Genomic DNA, 22548 nt, shown 5'->3' with positions numbered 1-22548 from the left:
TTCTTTGATGGGTAATGTCTTCCTCCTCTGCCTGTTCTCTGTGGCAGGATCTCAGCAAATGCATCCAACAGAGCAGTTTCCTGGATCACTGCTCTTCAGAGACTATGACAATCCAAACCTTTCTGTCATGTTCGGATTTAGTGGAGATGAACCTGCCCCAAGTGGACTTCATCTATTATTAAAGCTGTCACCCATTCCTGCTTTACATTCCTGCTGCATTGGCCCAGTCCCTCAAGTTAATGATGGCTGTTAATAGATCTGGCTTTCTGTGCTGCCCATCCTGTGCCCTTTTTCCCCGACTCTCTGAACAGTGTGTCCATCATTTTGAGCAGAACAGCCCTGGAAAGCTAGGGTGCTGTGGCAATCTCTTATTTTGTTGTATTTGCTGGATTTGATCTACTTAACACTGTTTTAGTGTTTTGAGTTTGCTTTGATACTTTGGAGCTCACTTTGCTTCTGTTTATCAGGGAAAGGAAGCAGCAGCAGGGCTGGGACCATTGTCCCAGCAGCTGCAATGCCAAAGCACCTCCGTGGCAGATATTCAAAATCCCTCTCCATATTTAACTAGTTATGAAGTGTTCTGGGAGTCTTTTCATATACAGTGACATCTGAAATCACATCTAAACCTCTCCATATTTTCTAGGCTTGTTCTGCATCCCACTGTGATAATCAATGTAGGAACCAATGGTTTCTTTCTGTCTTGTAAATGGAGATGCCAACATGCAACTTCTGTGAATATATCAAAATAAGGCAAAAGGTGAAAATGAGACTAGAAGCCAAAACCCTGCCGTAAGCAGCAGATCAAGAGATCTCTAAAATATGAGATGTCCAGAGGTTGCTAGAAACACATTGCCTCCATCTCCAGTTCCATCCAAGACTGATACAACACTTGAGGCCCTTAGAATATGAGCCTGCCTTCAAAAAAAAGAAAAAGCAACCATGTTTTCTAGTGTGCTAATTAAAAATGCGTGGCTGATCCAGGCAGTCCTGTAATGGTGAGAGAAGTGCTGCAGGAATGAAGATGGCACAAGTTAGCCTCTTGTGAGTATGCACTATTAAAACCAGGCAGATTTCTCATAAAAAATTACTATACCAGTGCTCTTGACCTTTCTGCAAGAACAGGAATAAAAGCAGAAAGAAAAACAATGATCAGTTTTGATTTATTTTGAAAGCTTGCTTCATTTTTTAGGCATTGAGTTACTGCTGTTGTAGAGAGGTAAGGGGAATCACTGTCACCCTTCCACATCGCATCAGCACACACTCACTGCCTGCTCAGGACTGAGCCTGTGAACAGGTTGACACACTCAGACCTCAGCCAGAGACACCTCCCTGGGGACTGCATATAGGAGCATGGGTCACTGCCTCCCTTAGCTATTTTCCAGCTCAGCCCTGTGTTTGTTTTGCTTCGGGTTTTTTTCATTTTGCTTTGCTTTGGTTTGTTTTATTCTGCTCTGCTTTGATTTGCTGGGCTGGCTGCTGGGTGAGAGCCTGTGGAAAGGGATGCCCAGACACAGGCTCCCTGCCTCAGCATCACTGCTGTGGGCTGTGTAGAGGCACCAGCTCAGCCCAGCATAACCCCCACTTAGTGGTGGAGCACTTAATGATGGACATGGTGGTGTTCCTTTCTAATATCCCAGCGTTCCCATGAGGAGAGTGATTAGCCTACAACCCACACTGCAATGGAAAGAAATAACCCTAAATTACAGGAGTACTCTATTTCAAAATCTGAGCTTTGTAAAGCCATGATCACTAAAGATAACCTAAGGGTATGTCCAAGGATTCCAAGTCTTGTTTCTATATTCTGTTGCAGGCAGTAGAAGTATGTGGCCCTTTTATAACATAAGCAAAACCATTTACTGTTAATCTAGAAAATTAAAACAGCTGCATCACTGTTTGGGGTTTTGTTTCATATTTTTGGCTTTAGCAGCTCAGAGTGATCTTGAGAGTGACCCACTGTGAGATTTGCTAAAAAGAAAGCAGGGACTTCTTTGTGATTTTATGGAAACTTCGTTTCCAGTGGCACAATCTATTTTTGTGCCTGGACATTGAGGGAACCCCCCTATGGCTGAGCTAATCTTTCCTGGTATGCACATTTCTGGCTTGAGCCATGTGTGTTCAGATACCTGCTAACATTAGAACTGGAGCTGTGTCTTTATGCTGAGCCTTCAAAACAAATTTAGTCAAAGGAAGCAAATGTGTTAGGTTTTTATGGTGCTGAAATATTTTGCAGGATGCCTTTGCTATAAAAGTACTTTTTCATGAATCTGTTTTCAAAAAGTTGGATCCAGCCACCCAGTGTAGGTCTGAAATGGGTCTGTTCATTCATTGTATTTATTTAGGCCTGATGCTTTTGGGAACAGGAGAAGGTTTTGGCCCTCTAGGAGTAACCCTAACCAATATTTGTACTCCATAAATTTTAAGGCCAGAAGAAAAAAGGTGTTGTGCTCATGTGGACTTGCTGGAAACATAGAATTTTCTTTGCTTGCTTTTTATGCTGAGTCCAATCTCTAGCAGAGTTTCAGATTCATTCAGGAAAAATAAAGCCTACCTTGAATTAAATTTTTCAGCAAACTAGTCCACCAGATCAAATGGACTATCATAATGGATAATTACCCTTAATGATAATAATTATCTTATTTCTAATCTAAATATGCTTAGTCTTCACTTGTAGTGGAGTACATTCCTCAGTCATTTCCATAGTCTACCAATGTCCATCACCATATTTTGGGGGAGATGGGGGGATCACTGTTAAAAACCACAACCTCTCAGCAGTGACTTTCCATTTATAGCTACATTTTGAGACATCCCAGTTCTCTGGCTTTTAACTCAATTTATGTGTGCAATAACAAGTGTGTAGCTTTATAGTTCTATATCCCAAACGTCTTGTGGGAATAAGTCAAATGTCATACTAAAGCCTAAAGTTATGACACTGGCACTAATATATCTATTTACCAAACAAACAATATCCTCAGATAATCTCTGGTTAGTCAAGGTTTGTTTTCCTAAGCCTATGCTACTTAATATCATTTATTTTAATAACAATAGTATCATTTGTTTTGATAGTTTATTAATTGAATGAGGTCTTCATTATTTGTCAGGGTTTCTGTCAGGATGAAAGGCTGTGCTTGCTTAGCTCACCCCATTTATGTTCTTTAAAATAACCTCATGGTGTGTTCATTGTGCAGAATGGGGCTTAGGAGGAAAAGCACATTTTACTCAATTTGGTTTGCACTGTGAAAATCACTCTTTGAGACCAGTGTAGAGGAGCCAGGAATGAGTCAAACCAGGAGACCCTCATTCTCTGAGCAGCTGAAACTGCTCATATGAGACTGACAGTGGGTGCTGAGAGGGCAAAGACCGTTACCATAGTTGCCAGTCCTCAACTCTCAGTAGCCCCACAGTGATGACAAAGGAAGTCTCTGTGCCCAGAAATGTCTTCCACTCCCCACATACACCCCTGCTAATGACAGCAGTATGTGGCTTGTTTCTTTATGTGACAAGGATAAGGATTCTGAAAAAAGGATTCTGATTTGGTTCTAAAAGCATATATCTTTTGGGGGCTTATAAGGGTTTGGAAGAGATTGTACAAGGAAGGAAGGAGCTGTCAGAACTGAAGCATTTTCCTGAATTTCATCAAAGATTTTGCAAAACAATAAAAGAACTGGACATTGTCACTGTCACGTGTAGTGTGGGATGTCTCCTGTTCCATTTACTATAGTAATTTCAGTATTAGGAGCAGGATTTAAGACCTCTATCTTCCCTCTTCCACAAAGTGCGGAAGAAATCCATTGCTATTCCATGAAAAGGGGCACAGTTGAAAGAGGTGGATGTGGGTGTCCCCACCCCAGGTTAATTTCTGGTCACTGAGGGCATGACACATGCAGGCTCAGCCCCTCCCAGGTGCAACCTGGTTTTGCAGGTGATGAGCTGGGATCCGCCACCCAGGCACAGGATAAAGAGTCTCCCCAGCCTTAGGCTGCCCCAAGGAGCAAAGCTGGGAGCTCCAGCCCAAGGGGACAGAGACATCAGCAGCTCTCTAATGTCAAGAGCTCAGTGCAAGACCCACCAAAAGGCACCTCTGTAAGGACTTGGGCTTCCTGGGCATCTTGCTGGCTCTTTGAGAAGTTCTCCTCAGGGCTGACTTTCCCAGCCACACACAGAGGCATCCAAGCAGGCCAGGCTTGGGCATCCCATCAGCACAAGTGGATTAAAAGCAGTTCTGCTCTTCTTCAAAAGGTAATTGTGAGGAGAAATGTGTTAAGGATGTAGAAATGCCACAATAATGAGGACTATGTGAGTGCATACTAACAAAAGCAGAAAAGTGCACGCAACCAGGAGCTAATTGGAAAAAGAGTGGATGTTTCTAAGGAATACAAGATTAGCTAGCTCTGTGATAGTAAGGGGCAGAAACAGAAAAGGATTTGTAAAGCTGTATAAACCCATCAGCTACTAAGAAATAGGCTTTGATAGCTTCCAGTGTGATTTCCCATACTTCTTTCTTGAGTGCCTAGTCTGGACCAGTGGGGAAAGGATTTGAACCAGGTGGCTTAAGGGTCACTTTCACATCAGCACTTCTTGTTAACCTGTCCTAATATGTAAATACAAGGTTTTGGGAGTCCTATTCACTATTCAGTCCCACAGATCTGTGCATTTTCCATGTAAAAACACTGTGAAAAACCATGAAGGAGTACGGTGCACAGATATGTGACCAAGTTCTGCTTTATACCCTGTCTGTGCCATTTGTCAGCCTCAAGGAATGGGGAAAAAAAGTATGACTTGTTTTGAGTGGTACTTAGAAAATTCTAGTCCTAAATCGAGTAAGAAAAATGTAATAGCTCCTTTTATTTTCACAAGTTCAAATTTCTTAGTGTTAATATTTCTTAACTTTGGTAGTCACAATTCAAAGACCATGTAACAGGAAAGAAGTTTGTCAACAGTAGTCATCTAAAAGCAGTTAGTAAATATAATGAAATTACTGTTCCTTTCAAATAAATCCTCCTTCCTTGCTTCAAGGTTACAAAGACAGCAGCTGCAACACTGATTGGTAGGCACTCCTGTGGCTCCCCAATAAACCTGCCCTCATGGGATTTGAAAGCCTCCACTTCTCAGCATAGCATTGCTCTAAAGCTGAATCTGATGCAGCAGGAGGTGGCAAATGCAGAAGGAGGAGAGGGGCCCCACAGGTAGTAGGACTGAGCTTTTCTTCTTCCAGCTTAGCATGTGGACAGCATTGACATACAGAACATGGTCATCTGGGTACCATGACAATAAGTATCCACTACCAAACAGAGGAGTATGTTGTTTGGGTTAAAAAAAAAAAAAAAAAAAAGAGGGTCCTAAACGTGAAATAACAGTTTTGTTGCTTGGGTTACTGAAGTGTATGTGATTATATACTGCTTATTTGGGAGAACTCATGTATTTTTCCACACTTTTTTTACAGCTCCCAAGTCTACATTTTGTCCCACTGAAGATACCTGGTGGCCAGGCCTGGTTATTATCATTGCAGTATGCTGCGCCACACTAGTGTTCCTCTTTGTAGTTGTCATCATTTGCTACAAAGCCATAAAAAGGTAAGATTCCAAATGCTTTACCTGTGCTTAGGGCAATGCAACCCCACAAAAAGTTGACCCAAGACTTGACTGACATGTTTTGTTGAAAAGCATCCTGAAGGCAACATGCATCCTGTACTAGATGTGTGGTCATTGGAAGGTCACTGTAGGTTCTGCATCTTGCCTGTGTAAAGGATGAAGTTTAATGCACCATCATGGACATGAGAAGGAGAAAAACAAGAAATGGGACAGGGTTACAATGTTCAGATTAATATGAACTCCCCAAAGTCCAATTACAGCAGGCTGCTGGGAGATGACAATAGCTTTATCTCAGCCAAGTGTAGAGACAGAAAACAGCATACCATCAAGTTCTGATGGTACTCAGAACTACATTATTGTGGAGTTTTCATTTGGAGACTACTTCTAATTTATTCATACTTCAAAATTATAATCTACAGGATCCATTTCAAAACTTATCTCTTAATATAAAAGTCTATGTGAAAGCTATGTACCAAACAGTGTGTGTTAAATATTTCAGCTGATATTTCAACCTGACCACTGTTTTTGCAAAAGATTTGCTTTCATAGGCCCCTGGTAGTTAGACAGCAATGACTTCAGTTACATAGAAAAACTGTGAGTGGGAATAATTCCTTCACATAAATAATACTTCATCTTTTGAGCAGAAAAAAGTTAAAATATAACTCTCATGAGATACTTCAGTGACACCCAAATCAGTTTGGATTAAATTATGTTTAATAAGCTTTGGGTATTCTATTTTTTTTTTTTTTTTTTTTTTTGGGAGGGGGAAAAGGAGAAAAGAAACTTTAAAATTTCATTTAAAATATTATCTGTATGCAAAGCAGCTGCAAGATTTTTTATGAACCTCAGCAGGGATATCACAATGGTGGAGTATTGAACACGCTTTGTGGTTGTCTGGAACATATATGCAGCATTTAAAGGACAGCACTATCAAGAGCATAAAAAAGATAGAAATCAAACAAGAAGGCAGAAGTCTGTATCTAATTTCTTATTAAATTTACATAAGTATCTTTGCTATTCAGGTTTAGTTAAAATGAATGCTTACTAGGTTTTGAGGAGCTGGAAAGCTTTCACTCTGTCTGCTGAACTTAAAAATCATCTCTGGAGGACTGAAATTGGAGTTGACTTGGATTGGTAACACAGTGCAAAATTTCTTACTTGTAGCTCCTAATATACCATTCGCTTCTCACAGGGGATTGGTCCAATTCCACGTAGAAAGTTATATTTCTTTCAAAAACAGCTATTGTATTTGTCTGCCTGGTGCCAAATAGTGAATTACTTCTGCCAAGACTGCAAAATATACCTACAGGTGCAGTAACTCTCCAGCAAAACTTGTGGCTAGTGAGGAATTGCTCTTCAAATCTGCTCTGATGCTGATAAATAGGAGGTACAGAAAAGAAATTTAAACAGACAAATTTGGAGCTGCCTTGAAAAGAGTGTGAGAATTCATATAACAATGTCTTATGCTTCATGTCTGTGAAGAATAAATCAGACTCCTGATGAAGAAATCCATTATTTGTCAATGGTGTGAATATCAACCTACAAGTCAGCCACTTGAACAGGCCTTAGGCTCAAAGAAAAGAGAATATTTCTCTTAGATCTTCTTTTTATTGACACAGTGCTGAAAAATCTAAGCTGAAAACTGCTCCAGTGTGGGACAGACAGCTATAAAACACAATTTTGTTAATTGTATTTTTAACGAAGTAATAAGAGCATTTCTTTTCATCAATGAGTCCTTTCTAAACCATCTCTGTTAAAAAGATTCCCTAAAATTCCTGGCAGCATTCCTCAGTGGTGCACATTCCTTGATCCACCATGGAAGATATCTACTGATAAATGCTGGTACATAAGATGCTTCAAAAGAGAAGCATCTCTGCCTTTGACACAGGGTTATTATTCTGTATTGTTTAGCTGAACTGGTTTTAGGTAGTGTGAGGAATCCTTCATTCTTTTTTTTCTTCTTCTGAGAGGTAGAGGTAGCTAGAGAAAGTGGGAGGGGATTGATCTGGGTGATGCTGAAGCCAAGAGTCTCTTCAATGTGTTCCCAGTCTCTAGCTCCATAACCTTGCTCTGCCTGCTCCTTTCTCACATCACATCTCCAGCCCACCAGCTCTTCTCTGCAGTTTTTCTCCTAGGTCCTTGTTCCTGAACATCTCCTGGAACTGAGACCTCTTGCATTGCATCTCCAGCAAATCCATCCCCCACCTCCAAGGCAGTATGTTGTCTGATTCTTTATGATATACACATCCCTTTTAGATGTGAGTGCCACCCACTTATCCTCCAGCTTCATCTGTGTTGGGCTGTGACATTGTACAACCCCCTTCATCCAAGGGAAGGCACAAGCTGATTGTCTTGATTTAGAAATCAGAACCCAGCCTGAAGACCTCACCTTTCCCTACCTCAACTCTTTCTTAGGCTGGATGAGGATAGTCTTGTTTCTCTCCACTGGAAAGCACCCTTTCCTCCTTGCCCCATCTTAGGCATGTCTGCAGGTTTCAGAGTGTTGCAGTATTGGTTCCTTGCTGTCAGATAGCTGGTCACTGTGGGGAGGACCAGGAGAGTGGCAAAGTATGCTGAAGACAGGACTGTTTATGATGCCCATCACGAAGTGACCCTCAGGTCCCTCTCCTGCTCAGTTTCCCCCCACTGAAACAGATATCAAAGCATTTGCCTACATCTCAGGGGAATCAGTGACATTCGTTGCTGGCTGATGAACAGCATAAATGTGAAAGTGGCAAAAATTATTATCCAAACATCTACTCTCTAAAATCTTGCATGAAACTGTCACCCTCCAGCATTTTTAGACAGGAATTTTTTTACCACTTCCTGGGTGAGCAGGGGGTGGAATCCACATCTTTGCAGTTGTAAACCCTGACTCTGATAATAGTGGGGGTGCAACAAAAACTGTAAGTGCCAGTAAAGCATGAAAACTGGTCCAGCAGCAGCAGATGGCTTATATCTTTTTTTAGCACAACAGGAAAAGCATTTAAAAATTCTCAACAACCCATCAGCTTAAAAGGTAAACCAAAATAAAAATACATAGTACCTACTGAACATGGGTTCAACTCAGATGATAGTACCATGAATAGATGTGTCCTATCTCTCTATATTCTATGTATCCTATCTATACTACATCCTATGCATCTACTCTAGTAGACATATATGGTATGCATCTCCCAGTGGTGAATCCATAAGTATTACAGAAGAATATTGCAAAAGCCAAACTCAAATAACTTGATTTCTCTGCTTGTTAGCCTTCCAAATGGAGTGGGCTTCACAGCCTGAAGACCAATGCTATCTATATCCTGTTCAGCCTAATGCATACAGCTCAGCTGAATTAACAGTGTAAGCACTGAGGAGATGATGAAGAGTGAAATAGCCATCTTCTGGTTGTAGAGTGTAGCAAGAGTCAGATGTTACTAGTAGCAAAGTGCAGGCAGAGGTTTATTTACATAGAGCTTGGATTTGTTGTATTAATCCCTCACTTTCATAGGAATCAAATTTGAAGTAGAAAGAAAAATCCTATTGTGCTTAAGTTAAAACCTCATTTACTGTTTTCAAAGGGCCAGACCAAATCAAACTCTCTTATATCTGCTTTTCTTTAGCAGGAAGAGTTGGAGTGACTGTCCTCAAAGTATCATAACTCAACTGTGTTTTTATTAAGCCTGTATAAAAACTGTTTCTCCTGTAGTGGTTTGTTTTCCCTCACATACAGCTAAAACTGTAGCATATCATCAATTTTAGGCACGAAAGCTTTTTACTTCTTTGTATAAACACTGCCAGATCCAAGCCAGCATGGTGCTATCTCCATCCCTGTATCTCCCCTGGAAATACTCAAGTTATCCCAGTATAAAATGGTCATTAAAAAAATGCTGAAGTCCATTCCAGTGGATGGATTTGACCTCACTGGTACATGAGGGAACTAATACCAGGATGTGTCAATCAGCTTTAATAATCAGAGAACTGCTAAAATGGTTAACTCTTGGGAAGATATAGATGGGGTATTTCTTGGAAGGTTCTTAAAGCAGCCTCTAAATTTCATGTGTGATGCTGGTGTCAGCAGTGTTGGGTGCTGCAGGTCTGGCACACCAGGTACAGATGTGGGCTACTGTATAGATGAAGCACCAGAGGAGACAGCACGTAATACTGAGTTGTGCTGCAGGATGGTTTCATACACGGTGATTACACCCTCAGTTTGGCAGCAAGGGGCCAGCTATTTGCTCTGGTATTGGTGACAGAGTGATATTGCCTCTTTTTAAAAATGTGAATTTTGTCTTGAGAAATTTTTCTATGGCACATTAGAAAAAAATTGAAGACTGGCACTTAGTGCCAGCAGTAATCACAATCTGTGACATTGGTAGTTTTCTAGGACGGGCTTAATCACTCACTGGCCAGGGCTCAAACCCACCGTAAGCAGTGGGGCTTTTCTGCTTCTTTCATGGATAAGGACAGTGATCTGGCAACCAGCCATTTCTGTAACACACAGCAAGAGCAGAGGAATAATGGTTCAAAATCTGGAATTCTTCCAGGTAATTCTCTACCATGTCTCTGTCTATAAAAAACAGCCTTGCCTTCTCTTGCTCTGGAAGGCTGTCGCCAAGAAGTAAAGCAGGCGGTCCAAGGACAATTCATCAGCTAGCACAGGCTGGAGGAAGCTGGATGATTTCATATTAAAGATTTCAGTATTACATGGTTTGTGGACTGGACTTGGGCAAGTGTACTGTGAATGCCAGCAGCTCAAGCAAATCTTCATCTGGTGTAAATCAGCACACATTCAAAACAATCACTGGAGCTCGATTCATTCTAATCAGCTCTGGAAGTGGCTGTCTCAATATTTTTTTTTACATCTCCAAGCATCTGAATAATAGGCTAAAGACAGTAAGAGTAGAGGAAAGTGGGAAGTAAGCACAGTAAAGAAGAATAACAAGAGTTTTTTTGTAAATAAGCAGCTGAGATGAGGGAGAGAGCGACCTACAGTAGTAATCCTATTTCTTCAGCTCCCTGTGTGTCAGTGTTTGTGAGAGGAGTAAGATATTTACATAAAAGGGAAAAATAAATCCCTAGCTCCCCGTATAAAATTAAGATTACTGGAACCATTCCTTAAACCCCAAAGGGGAAACCTAAGCTGAGTATCCAGGTCTCCATGCCAGCTTATCTGCCAGCTAAGTAACATGGCAGGAGATGTTTCAAATCATAGAATCACAGAATCATAGAATTGGCTGGGTTGGAAGGGACCTCAGAGATCATCGAGTCCAACCTTTTTACCACCGTTGCGGTTGCTAGACTATGGCACTGAGTGCCACATCCAGTCTCTTTTTAAATATCTCCAGGGACAGAGAATCCACTACTTCCCTGGGCAGCCCATTCCAATGCCTGATCACTCTTTCCGTAAAGAAATTCTTTCTAATATCTAACCTAAATTTCCCCTGGCACAACTTAAGACCATGCCCTCTTGTCTTGTTGGTTTGCCAGCATGTGAAAAACCTGTACTTAGGCTCTCCAGAACATCCATGGGGGCTGAGATGATTCATGAGAAGCCCATTTTGCCTAGGGATGTGACTCCTTGGCTCTGCTGGATTTTAGGTAGGATGGCTACCTCTGCTCTCAGGTGTACCAGAGAGTTTATTTGCTAAAAAGCACTCTTGCCAAGTCAGCAGAGGAAGCAGGCTGATGATAGCGGTTTTACATGGTGTACCTTTTAATCACTATTCCAACTTTGTCAGGCCACTGTTTTGTATGTGTCCCATAGTCTGAGAGAAAGGTGTCATAAATGCCTACGTATGCACCTCCTGAAATAGGCACTGAGTTCACCTTCAAATAGTAATTAAATGAAAAAGAAAAAATGTGTTGAAATAAAATGACAGGTCATATTTAAACTGGCTTAAAATTCATTGCTCAGGTATTTTCTAGGGTATTCAGCATTAGTGCATGATTTATTGACCCTTTATACTGTAAGGTCTAAGTTTCAGTAACAGGAACAAAGTTCAGAAAGTTGGTTTTGTTTGACAAAATGAGGCAGGTGCTTTCAAGGGGAAAATATGAAGCCTTGTTTAAAGAGGGTGAAAAGTGGGATTTAGTGTTTTGGTGAGCTCCTGTGTGGAAGAATGTGTGCCATTGTGCAGAGGTGTCTGTCTTTATCAGCCGGCCATAGCCTGAGGCCACACCTCTTGTACAGTCCATTTGGTACCACTTGCTCACCAAAAAATCTTAGTAGTCCTGCTTAGTCCTCCTCATGGCCATCTTGTATGAGAAGCACTAGGAGTGAGCACAATCTAGTTCAAAATCATTACTAGTTGCAACAAAAGAGTATTTTTCCATGTGGGGAGGGAAGACAGAATGGTGTCCTAACTTATTTAATCACGTTGGAGTGGATATTCACAGCATGGCTGATGGCAGACAGGTCAAGGTGCACTGAGATAGTTCATATCTTCTATTTTCTCTGACACGTTAGAAGATTTTGTACTGAAATATGGTGTCTTAATTCTCAGGAGCTGGCTGAAAGGACAGTAATTACTCAGACATTAAAGTAAAGCAGTTGGTGGAAAATCTGGGTTAAAAAGAGCTTTTTGAGTGCGAGACATGCAAAATAAAGAAAAAGGTCTATGGGGACAGAACTGTGTGTCTTTGATGCAATTACCTGATGTTAAGCCAGTACAGGACTGCAAAAGTCAACCCATGGGAAGGACTATCCCAAAGGGAATATGGTCTTCATCAGGAAGACTTGGGAATGTCATTGAAGATGGCTGGAAAAAGACAAGCTTGAAAATTTTGGATGAGCAATGAAAAGAGAGCCCCACTGTAGCCTGACCATATTTTCTGCTGTATGAATGTTGATGCTTAATAACAGGATTGTCATCTACCACTGAGTACCATTGTCCAGGTCTTCTGTCACCTCTAACTAAAGCCCAGTGTCCCCGTGCGTTGCTCATTCTTTATACTTAATCGTCTCCCAGTGGTGAATCCTTGGAATGAGGTTGCAGATGATCTACTAATGACATTTTAATTATCCAATGCAAGCAATCTTTCTGCAGGAGATCCCATTTTTTAAAATTTGAAGTAATTAGTTCATAGAATCACAGACTGGTTGAGGCTGCAAGGGACAGCTTGAGATAATCTCGTGCAAACTCATGTTCCAACAGAGGTAGAGCAGATTGGCCAGGGCTGTGTCCAGCTGAGTGCTCAATATCTCTGCAGTTGGGGAGTCCACAACCTCTCTGAGCTTATGTTGGTTTTCTTGTCTTCTTTCAAAGCTTCGCTATTTATTAAACTAAGTGTAACACTGCTTGATGAAAACTGAATGAACGGAATGAAAACTTGAATGCTAGGACAAGGAAAATCATTTATTCTTCCAAACAGTATTGAAGTCTGGGTTTTGTCTGTGCACTAGTTTCCAGGGCAATAGAAATGAGACAAGTTGTTGAAAAACTTTCCAGCTTGACCCAAGCCCACTATAGATGCTATAGCTCTGCCATCTTCATTTTGCTGTTTCAGAGGCATAACTGGGGATTTTGGATGAGTGACTAAATGTTGGCGTTGCACAGTGTTTTTTGGGCTGAACAACTGCAGTTCCCAGTGAGTTCAGTGGACACAATGGAATTTCAGAAGCTGTAAAACCCCAAGAGATAAAACAAGAAAGCCAAAAAAGTGTGGAAATGCCCCAGCAGTTCTCAGAGGTGCCCAATGCTGCCCCAGGCAGGCTCTGCCTGGACTCAGAGTTCTGCCTCAGAGTGACAAGAACCCAGACCTGGCAATTGAGCACAAAAGCACCAGTTGGTCCCTGACCCATCGCACACATCCAACCTCCTTCAAGATGCTCAGGACTGCTCAGCACACCCTTCAGTCACCCTTCATACCCCATTACTTTCCAGTCTCCTCTCCTTAGTGTTTTCCACAAAGCCTTGGTTCCTGCTTCACCCCCACAGTGCCCCAGGTTGGACCAGGCAGAAGATACCCCCTTCCTGCCTGACCTTTCGGCACACTTCTGGCCAGCAACCTTTGTCTGGGGCCACCCTTGGCCTCTAATCCATGGATTATACTGCTTTTGATTTTTATGTCTGCCTTTAACCTGTACTTCTGTGTGCAGAGACCCTGGGGAAAGGCAAAGCTCAGGGATGTGCTTCCTCCCATGAAGGGAATCTCAGCCAGAGATAACGAGGTATCTGACCACAGCAGTGTTATTTTACACTGTAATTTATGTGCATTAATTTCACACCTTTGTCCAATTAGTCACAACTTGGTATCCAAACAAGATCTCAGCTTTTCCATGCTGTAGATGAGAGCAAGTCTTGATAAAGGAAGGCTCAGAGCTGGTTTCAGGAGTCCCTGTTGCTCAGAAGGCAGGTCACATCACAGTCACCCCTTCCTTGCTGTGCTGTTGGCTGCCATGTGGCCACACTGAGGTGCAAAGGGTGTGTACAGGGTGCCCCTGCACGGAGCTGCGATGCTCTTCAGGTGCACATCCATCACTTGCAGCCACCAGCAAGGCCCTGGCAGCTGTGCTGCCACCACTTGCTTGGACAATTTGGGTTGGAACTATATGATCCATAAGGTCCCTTCCAACCCAAACCATTCTATGATTTCTGCTATGCCTGTCCTTCCTCCTCTGTACTCTCCATACTTAACTGCTAAATATTTATAATGCTCCTGGGTTGCTAAGCAGCACGCAGCTCCCTGCTTGGGAGAGCCTTGTTGTGAAGGAGAGACATACAATAGGGCAGCGTGGGCAGAGCTGGGGATGGGAGGAAATGGCATCTGCTGGGGTGGTCCTGCTCTGCCACACACTTGCCCTGTTCTGACTTTGATGTCACCTCCACTGGCAGGCACCCCACCCAGTATGTCTGGACTGGAGAACGATGCTTCTCATTTGTCCATCTCACAGAGCTGAGAGAGCTAGCTAAATAGCCATGGCAGGGGGCATTTGTGGAGATGGGCATCAGAGTATCCATTCCCCAGGCTGATGCCAGGTGATGTATTGAAAACTAGCAGGGGGTCTGATGTAAAGGATACAATCCCAGCTGAGTGTAAAGCAGGAGTGGGAAAATGGGGTCATTCCTCATTCTGGCCTCTGAAAAGAGTTCCCAGATGAAGAAATGGTGCTGCCTTTGATGCCTGCTTTATGAGGCAGTGGCATAAAAGATGTTAATACTCCCAAGCAGAAGGAACTGCAAGCTAAACTAGCTCTTCCTTTAAGTGTCTCTGGGCCCTGAGAAACCAGTGGGGAGACTAGTTAAATTCAAATCCTTCCTCAGAAATTGTCCCCAGGTACAATTGTCTGAAGCCACATAGCTCCTAAGCTGCACAAATCCAAATTTTAGTGTAGACATCACAGTGTGCAGGATTTGCTGGTTGCTCTGCATCTGTATGGACTTGCACGGTTGCACATCTGGAGTATGGGAAGGTTGAGGCCACCCTGTGCAGTCCACTTAATGTGGGTATCCATTTGTCCTGCATAGAGCAGGGTCTGGCTCTGCAGACTCTTTTTTGAGTGAGAGAGTCAGAAGCAGCTGTTTGGAAATCAGTGGTCTTACTCCAGCTGGTGGCAGAGGCAAGTTGCCTCACATGCAAAGTAATCTATACAGTTACAAAGGTCAGTTCATTTTGCAAATATTAATTTTACTTGCACTTATTTGTGTTGCAGGCACTAAAGACATAACAGAAAATCTGCAGAGAATTTTGGCTCATCTGCACAAGAATTAATCGTTGCTACTTAAATAATTTTGTGGGATTCTATTTCAAAGATTCTGTGAAACAGCTGTAACCTTGTTTTTCTGTATGGATCAAGTCCATTGTTCCAGTTCTTGCCTATGTTTGTAAGAGATTAAATAGCCAGGGAGTTATCTACATTCAGGAAAAAATTTCAAAACAAAGTATCACAGAAGATCAACTTCATTTTGCAGATGGGAAAGTGCCTAAATGACAATATCTGCTGTGCATTGGCTTGTGTGTTGTATATATAAAAAAGCAAGGTATTCATGAGGGTTGTTCTGGGTGGGCACTTCTATTACCTGTCATCTCCAGATTTCCCAGTAAATGTTTGTTAAGCACTCTGAAAGTAGAAAGCATTGGAGAGTGAAAGGTGTTGGTTCAATTTGTTCCAGAAGGACGAGAGAATTTTAAAGGACTAAAAGTCACCTTCCACTGTTTTTGTATTACTGAGTGGCAGACAAGCAGAGGGGTGTTAGTTGCCTTCATGCCAGCACCTGTGAAAAAACACGTGTCTCAGTTTTGTGTAGGTCACCAAGAGCTGTCACAGATGTGTGAAGAAATGAAGGATCAGAACTGCATGTGTGTTCATCCTGTGGTCATAAAAGCTCAAGGAGTGTGCACAGTCCTGTTTGAGGGCAGCCTTAAGGTTTTGTCCAGGATTACACAAACTCCATGACTTTTATTTTAATGATATGCCAGCTTAATGCCACTGCTGCAGCTATGCATCCAGTCTGCACTAGTCTGGAAGATATTCACAGGAGGGCTGTAGGAAATGACATTCTCATCCCCTTCTGATCTGCATGAAATGTGGGCGAATAGTACAGGAGTGTACTGCCTTCATTATTAGCTGTTACCTGTGCCCAGGCATCTCCCAGACCTGGGTGCCATAGTAGAGCAACTCACCTTGTGTCCATCCCTGACCATAGGTGGATTGCCTTGATCCCTGAGAATCATCCCCAGAGAAATTGAGGGTCCCCCTGAAGCTCAGTGAAATTATTCCTCCTGTTGCACTGATTGTTTCTGTTCCCTGAAGCAGTTACTGTTCCCCCATTGGTACTTCAGGCTCGCAGCCTCAACATCTCTTTAACCCGGAAATGCAACAAGGCCCTTGGGTCACTCTGTCTGTCCCCAGCACTGTGGACACTGTAGCATTTCAGCTTCACTGAAGCTATAGTCTTCACTCTCTTCCTTCTCCTTCCTCCAGAAGTCCCAGTTCAAACAGTTATTCTTCTGAGAGTAAAAGAACCCATTTTGCACCCATGGCATCTCCCTGTTTCTTCATTTCAAATGTCATTTCACTTTTCTGGTGCTTCCTGAGACACCCCATCCCCTTCCTTTTCATTAGACTAGGTTGTTCAAGCTTGTTTATTGTCTTTTATAAGAAATGAGGCCAGAAATTTGATCTGTAAATTATAGACTTGTTAGGACAGATCATACCTAATCCAATAGGGTTACATATCATCCTGGTGCTACATAGATAGTGACAAATGCAGGCTGTTTCTGCACTGCTTGGCAGAGTGTGGTGTGCCATGAACTGAGCTTTCTGAATGCACTATAGCTGCCTACACTGCTCTGTGGCAGGACAGGTTGTTGAGGAACAGGAGTGTGTCCAGATCATCCCCAAAGGCACTGCCAGTGCATAGGGCACTACTCCAGACACATTTTGCTTTGTTCAAAGCAGAGCATCTCCATTCCATGCATTTAATAATCTTTCTTGGGGTTTGCTGGGGTTTTTTTGGTGTTTGTTTTTTTGGTTTGGTTTGGTTTGTTTTTTAATTTAGTGGCTTTTTGCCATGGCAACATAAGCTCATTTTTTTACACTGGGCCCATTCATCTTTTTCCTTTTGTCATCAAAAATTATCGACAACGTATTCTGCACTGAGACACCCAATGGATGATGTCAGCTGTAATATCCCCCCAGTCAATGAAACCTTTTAAGGATCATTATAAGAAATGCAAAGAATGGGTTGTAATGTGAGGGGTCACTGAATACCTTTATCAATTATGTCAGTGAATACTCCAGTATCCTAATAATAAAGCTGTTTCTCTTCCTTAAGATCGGTTTTGTGTAAGAGCATAATTCTGAAGTTAACTTAATTGAAGACCTAGTAGGAAATGCAATTGCATCACCTTAGTCTCCCAGGGACAGATCTTCCTTGTAACATCAGAATAAATCCTCCTCAAGTCCAGCAAAGTCTGTGAAATTACTCTGACTTTGCACTGCTGAAAATAACTGAAGGCTGAACTCCACTTCTTAAATTTCCCGTGTGGCTCAGCAATCTACTTCAATTACTTGCAGTCTGAACAAGCCAAACCCTCCCTTCAAATATACCCAGAGCAACTTCAGCAGCCTGGGATAGATGTACTTCTGCAGAAAGAGCTTTGCCCACCACATTTTCCAGTCCAAGCACACCAGTTCAGGGAACCTCTAAGTGCCTATGAACAGATACAGAGCCACTCCATATGAATTTTTTTTTTCCTGAGAAGCACTGAGCAAAGGATAGATCTTTAACCTCTACACAGCAAGGGGAATTTGAGTGTCACAGAGGAGGGTGAACTACCCCAAAACAGATTGCCCGCATGCCTCCGGGGCTTGCTTACCTATACTCCAGAAACTGGTCAGTTAAAAATGGCTGTGAGGGAGAGCTGAATTAGCTGTGAATATCAGTCTTGAAAATGCTCGTGTGAACAGCCAGAAAAGAAGAAACTGTCCTTAGGAGGTGGTATCTTGGGGTTAGATCAAAGCCTATTGCTTCAAGATGACTTGCAGTTCTGTGAAACGCTTTCCCCTTTTGCATAATGGTCCTAGCACTGTGCACTTGCACTTCTCCACATGAGAGACAGACAGAAAAGGTCTGAAGATGTTAAAAATTTCATGCTGACTTTCTTTTGTAAATCTTATTTACCAGCTGACCACTAGTTTTTTGCCAAAAATGGAAACACTCAAAGGTCTCTAAGGAAATAATGGCTGTTCCTGATTCACAAAAAATACTCTTGCAAAGGGGCCACACAGCTTGAATAAGACTTCCATCAAACATGCAAAACTGAAAGTAACCCCATACACATAGTCCATCCAAATAGTGCAGGTAGTACTGTTTAGGCTAGCTATAAAAATTTCTAGTTTGGAAGAGTAAGTAAAAAAATGTCACATATTGGAACAACAAATAATAAACAGTGGGGCAAGACTGTCTTTTAGATGCTGAACTCTCTGACTTGCCAGGGAATACATGTAAAAACCTTGGGATATTGAGAGTATTGAGCATTGTTCCTTGACAAACACCTAGCAGTAGTGAATGCATTGCTGAAAGCTGTCCAGATAGAGTTCCTTTGTGTTACAACTGTGAAATGTTTGCTTTGTACATGAGAGGTAGCTGAGCCAGTAGCCTCCTCCTAAAAGTAATTAATAGAATGCTGCTTGTTTTCTGGACAGGTAGATGGTTCACATATGCCTGTTACAGATTTTATATAGAAAAGCTGAAGTTTCAGAAAATTCTGATCATTAGGGTTTCCTCTTTGATTTCTGTCTTTACACTGTGAAATAAATATCCTGACTGAATTTTTCTGGTCCCTCAGAGGCAATTAAAGGGAGAGTCAGAGTATGACTCTCTTTCCGTGATTCTGAAAAGTCTCCAGAGAGGTGTCCTTCTTTAATATGAGTCCCATATGTCTGGGCCATAATGCCAGGCTGGCCAGCCCAGGTTGCTATCAGGCAAGGCTTATGTGGGCAACTGCACACAAATTCAACTGCTTTGCCTCAGAAAGCTGTTGTTGACAGGACACTGATCCCCTGTAGCAGGGGCCCTGTTAACAAACCAACCTTAGAAAGCAAGTTCAATTCTCCCACCAGTTGCTGTTGCAGGAAGTGATTCACCTTTGATGGCTGATGGACAGCATGAATCAAACAGCTGTTTGATGAACACCCCTAATGCTGAGATGTAAACAGCCTCCATTCCCATTCTTTATGATCTGATAAACATTCAGGTTATTTGGAGAGGTGGTCTTCCACTCCAATCCTGTATCTGCTAAATAAGGGTGGGTTTGAACTGTGAATGTAGCCCATACATCATGTCTGGGCCTCCAGCACTGAAGTCTGTCCAAGAGATCTAAACATAGCTGCCACAGATACTGCTGGAATCCTCATCCAGGAGAAGAAAAATATACTTACCAGATATTCACCCTGTTTCTTAGACAAGTTTTGTAACCAGCTGCAGCTGGATCTCTACTGGTATATAGGAAGCTTGGATATTGCTGCTGTGCACTGGGGCCATATCAGGGCAGACCAGTCCTGTGAAGTAAATGGGTGTGTCATATGAGACAAAATGTTATTGGAAATCATTAATTTTTATCTGTTGCTAATGAAATATTCATTGGTGTGGAGAGGAGCTTTGAAGATGTTATATGTATAAGTGATATATGTTCAGCTCTGTTTCCCCTCTCCCCTTCTGCTGCTTTGCCTCGGGGATCAGCAGGCACAGGAGTGACCCAGCACCTGCCAGGGCCACTGCAGGGGGTAGGTGAACCAAGAGGGTGCTGGATGGGAGGGCAGCTCACCCACTGCTTATGTTTCCCCATAGCATGGCCCTCACTGTGACATGCAGAAATGGGGCTGCCCACAGAGCTTAGTAACAGCTTTGTTCTTCCAGCAGCTAGCTCAAGGTGAAGCAGCCCGGAGAGGAGACACAAGTTCTTTACATGCTACTAAAAGCACCTTCATGAGGGGAACTGAAAACACAGAAGGGTTTTTGGCACAGGTACTTTGTACGCTGGCAGAGGTACAGCTGTGCAGAGGCAGTACAGAGATGCCTCACAGCTTTCACTGCTGGTAAAGCCTTTTATTGGATGATACAGATACCTATACCTTTTTAATAAATATTTTTGCAGGTGTCTTCTAACTACGATTTACAATTTTGCAGCAATGCTCAGGAAAGAGTGGAGCTGTCTTTTGAGGATGGGCATCTCATCCAATAACACACAGCGGAGAGGGCTATGTGGCCTTTCCTTCTATAACTGCATTTTAAAAGAGGAGTGTCTCTCTATTCCTGTTTTATAAGAAAAAGATTAGTTGTTTCCCTCAGAGGGTGATCCAGGGCAGCAAATCCCAAGGGGGGACAGTGCTGAGTTGGGCAGGGGAGCCCCAGAGGAAGTGGAATTTAAGATCCCTTTGTTTATCTGCTGCCAGCCCCAGGTCACCCCCTCCAGGCTTGTGTGTGTCTCCCCAGGACTCAGCCTTCCCAGGTGCCAGCCATGGTGCACCGGGACTCACTGGAGACATTGCTATGGAGGTAGGGAGTAGGGAACTGGTTTGCAACACTGAGGCTTGTCTTATGGCAACAGGTTTTATTCTTAACTCTCATCCTGTCCAAGCACAAAGCACCTGGAAGAGTAAGAGCACGGGGACTGTGTTGTGTCTTTTAAACTCAGTTGCAGTTCACTCTTCTGGACAAAACTCCTGTTCCCATTTCTCAGCGGTCTGATTCTCGTCAAAGCTTCAATAAGCCTAGGAGTAGTGAGGCGTAATAAAGTCCTGATTGAATGAAAAGTCTGAACAGCTTTTGTTTGATTTTGTCTGAAAAGTCATATATAGAGATTTTCTTAAGTGTGTACAAGGGAGACAAAAGGTGAAACCCTCCTGTTGTACTCTTCTGCACAACTGCCTTACTGACAGTAGGTCTGTGCTAAACTTATACAAGAAGCCAAAACTTCTTGTTTTGTCACAGAGGGTTTTGTCAAATATACCATCTAAGTTTTGTGAATTGAGAGCCAAATCAAGAGCCAAAAACCATGTTTCCTCTAGAAAATCTTCTGAAGAGAAATATAAAAATTACATTTGAGTGTGCATCATTACAGTGACCTTTACACAGGACTCGGTTCTGACCAGTACAACAAGGCAATATGAATTTCTTTGATAAATAAGATTTATAATATGCTCAAAAACTCATCTGAAATTTAAGCTTAATGTGTGAAATACACCATTAAATGGTTGTTTGATGCTTTCTTATTTTAGGACTCATGCAAATTAATGCACACACGGTGAAGAGGTCATTACACACCCCGATGCATCATTTCAGGCGTGTACTACCCTGCACAGAGCCGCATGTACCTTTGTTTTTCAGATGTTTGGCACGAAGAGTGCACCAAATTGTTTGCTAAACATAAAGTGTACCAAAGCATACTCTAATGCAAACCACTGCTTAGCAAACAGCCCATTTTGCCTGACACCAAGTGAGTATGTTACAAATATAAACTGAATAAATATAAACTTCATTCGCACACTAACATGAAGCATCTCTTTCACCGGTGAAAGAAGCCCTGGGATGGAAATGCATAAATACAGGGTCACAGCACTGCAGTGAGAAGAGACTTGGAGTATTAAACATAAGAAGATCATGCATAACCTAGCTTGTCAGCCAGAAAGTGGAGATAAAAGGGCTTCTCTTAGTGTGTAAGAAGAAAACCTGCATGCTTGGATCTCAACAGTGGATGAAATTTGAGGCAAAAAAAGAACTAGTGACATACAGTGGCACAAAAAGAGTTAGTACCTTAATGCAAAAGGGTAGTTCTTAAATGTCAATGGCCAAAAGGACTTTCCATATGTACATGCATAAGTGAATTTTAATCACTGTGACAAGTGCATACAAGCCTGTCGATTTAAAGGCTGTAACTGAGGCCAGCTTGACCCCTAATCTGTGCCTATTTGAAAGCAGAGTAAAGGAGTAAAACAGAACATTCTCCAAACCTGATTTTTTGTGTCTGCCAAAAATAAATAAATGCCTTGAATAGCCATTTCATTGAGATCCAAGAATGCAGTTGCTCTGTTCACTAGCACTAACCCTGATAAGCAGCAGCAAAACCCTGAAAAAGTCTCCATCCACTATTTGCAAACCCTGAAAAAAATACACTTCTAATGCATGCTAGTGTCAGCAGTGTAATATCACTGGCATCCTCTCCAGCAGGGTGTACAGAGAGGTCTCATCATAAGAGGAGTGTCTCAAAACCTTCCAGGTCTATGCTGAGAGGCCAGTCTGAGGGGCTGGAGCGCACAGCTTCTCTTGGGAAGAGCAAAAAAAAAGCAAAAAAAGAGGGAGGAAAGGTAAAAGAGTTTCAGGAGGACTCAAGAATTTAGTCTTCAAATGTAGAAAAATATTGGTAAAAATGAGAGAAAGTAATTTTTTAACATCAAGAAAGAAGAGGGAAGCTACACAGGGAAAGAAAATGGAACTGGAGAGATGCAGAAACACATAGGAGACCAAAATAA

At 42.2% G+C, this 22548-nt stretch overlaps 1 protein-coding gene across 6 annotated transcripts in view; it reads left to right on the top strand.

Moving 5' to 3' along the window:
* The window catches only part of PRIMA1 (proline rich membrane anchor 1), a 45375-nt gene that overhangs the window by 19997 nt on the left and 2830 nt on the right, over positions 1-22548 (top strand). Inside the window, exons 3-5 of one of the 6 annotated variants that reach the window (XM_030452678.1) lie at positions 5441-5570; positions 20473-20575; positions 21407-21515. In XM_030452678.1, coding sequence (XP_030308538.1) covers positions 5441-5570; positions 20473-20575; positions 21407-21515 — 342 coding nt within the window. Of the gene's footprint in view, positions 1-5440; positions 5571-13079; positions 13154-20472; positions 20576-21297; positions 21516-22548 lie in introns of those variants that run through there. The other 5 variants (XM_030452679.1, XM_030452682.1, XM_030452684.1 and 2 more) reach the window with 5 other exon arrangements.

Source organism: Calypte anna, chromosome 5A, assembly GCF_003957555.1.
Source record: "Calypte anna isolate BGI_N300 chromosome 5A, bCalAnn1_v1.p, whole genome shotgun sequence".
Lineage (NCBI taxonomy): Eukaryota > Metazoa > Chordata > Aves > Apodiformes > Trochilidae > Calypte > Calypte anna.
This window is presented reverse-complemented; position numbering and strand designations above follow the sequence as displayed.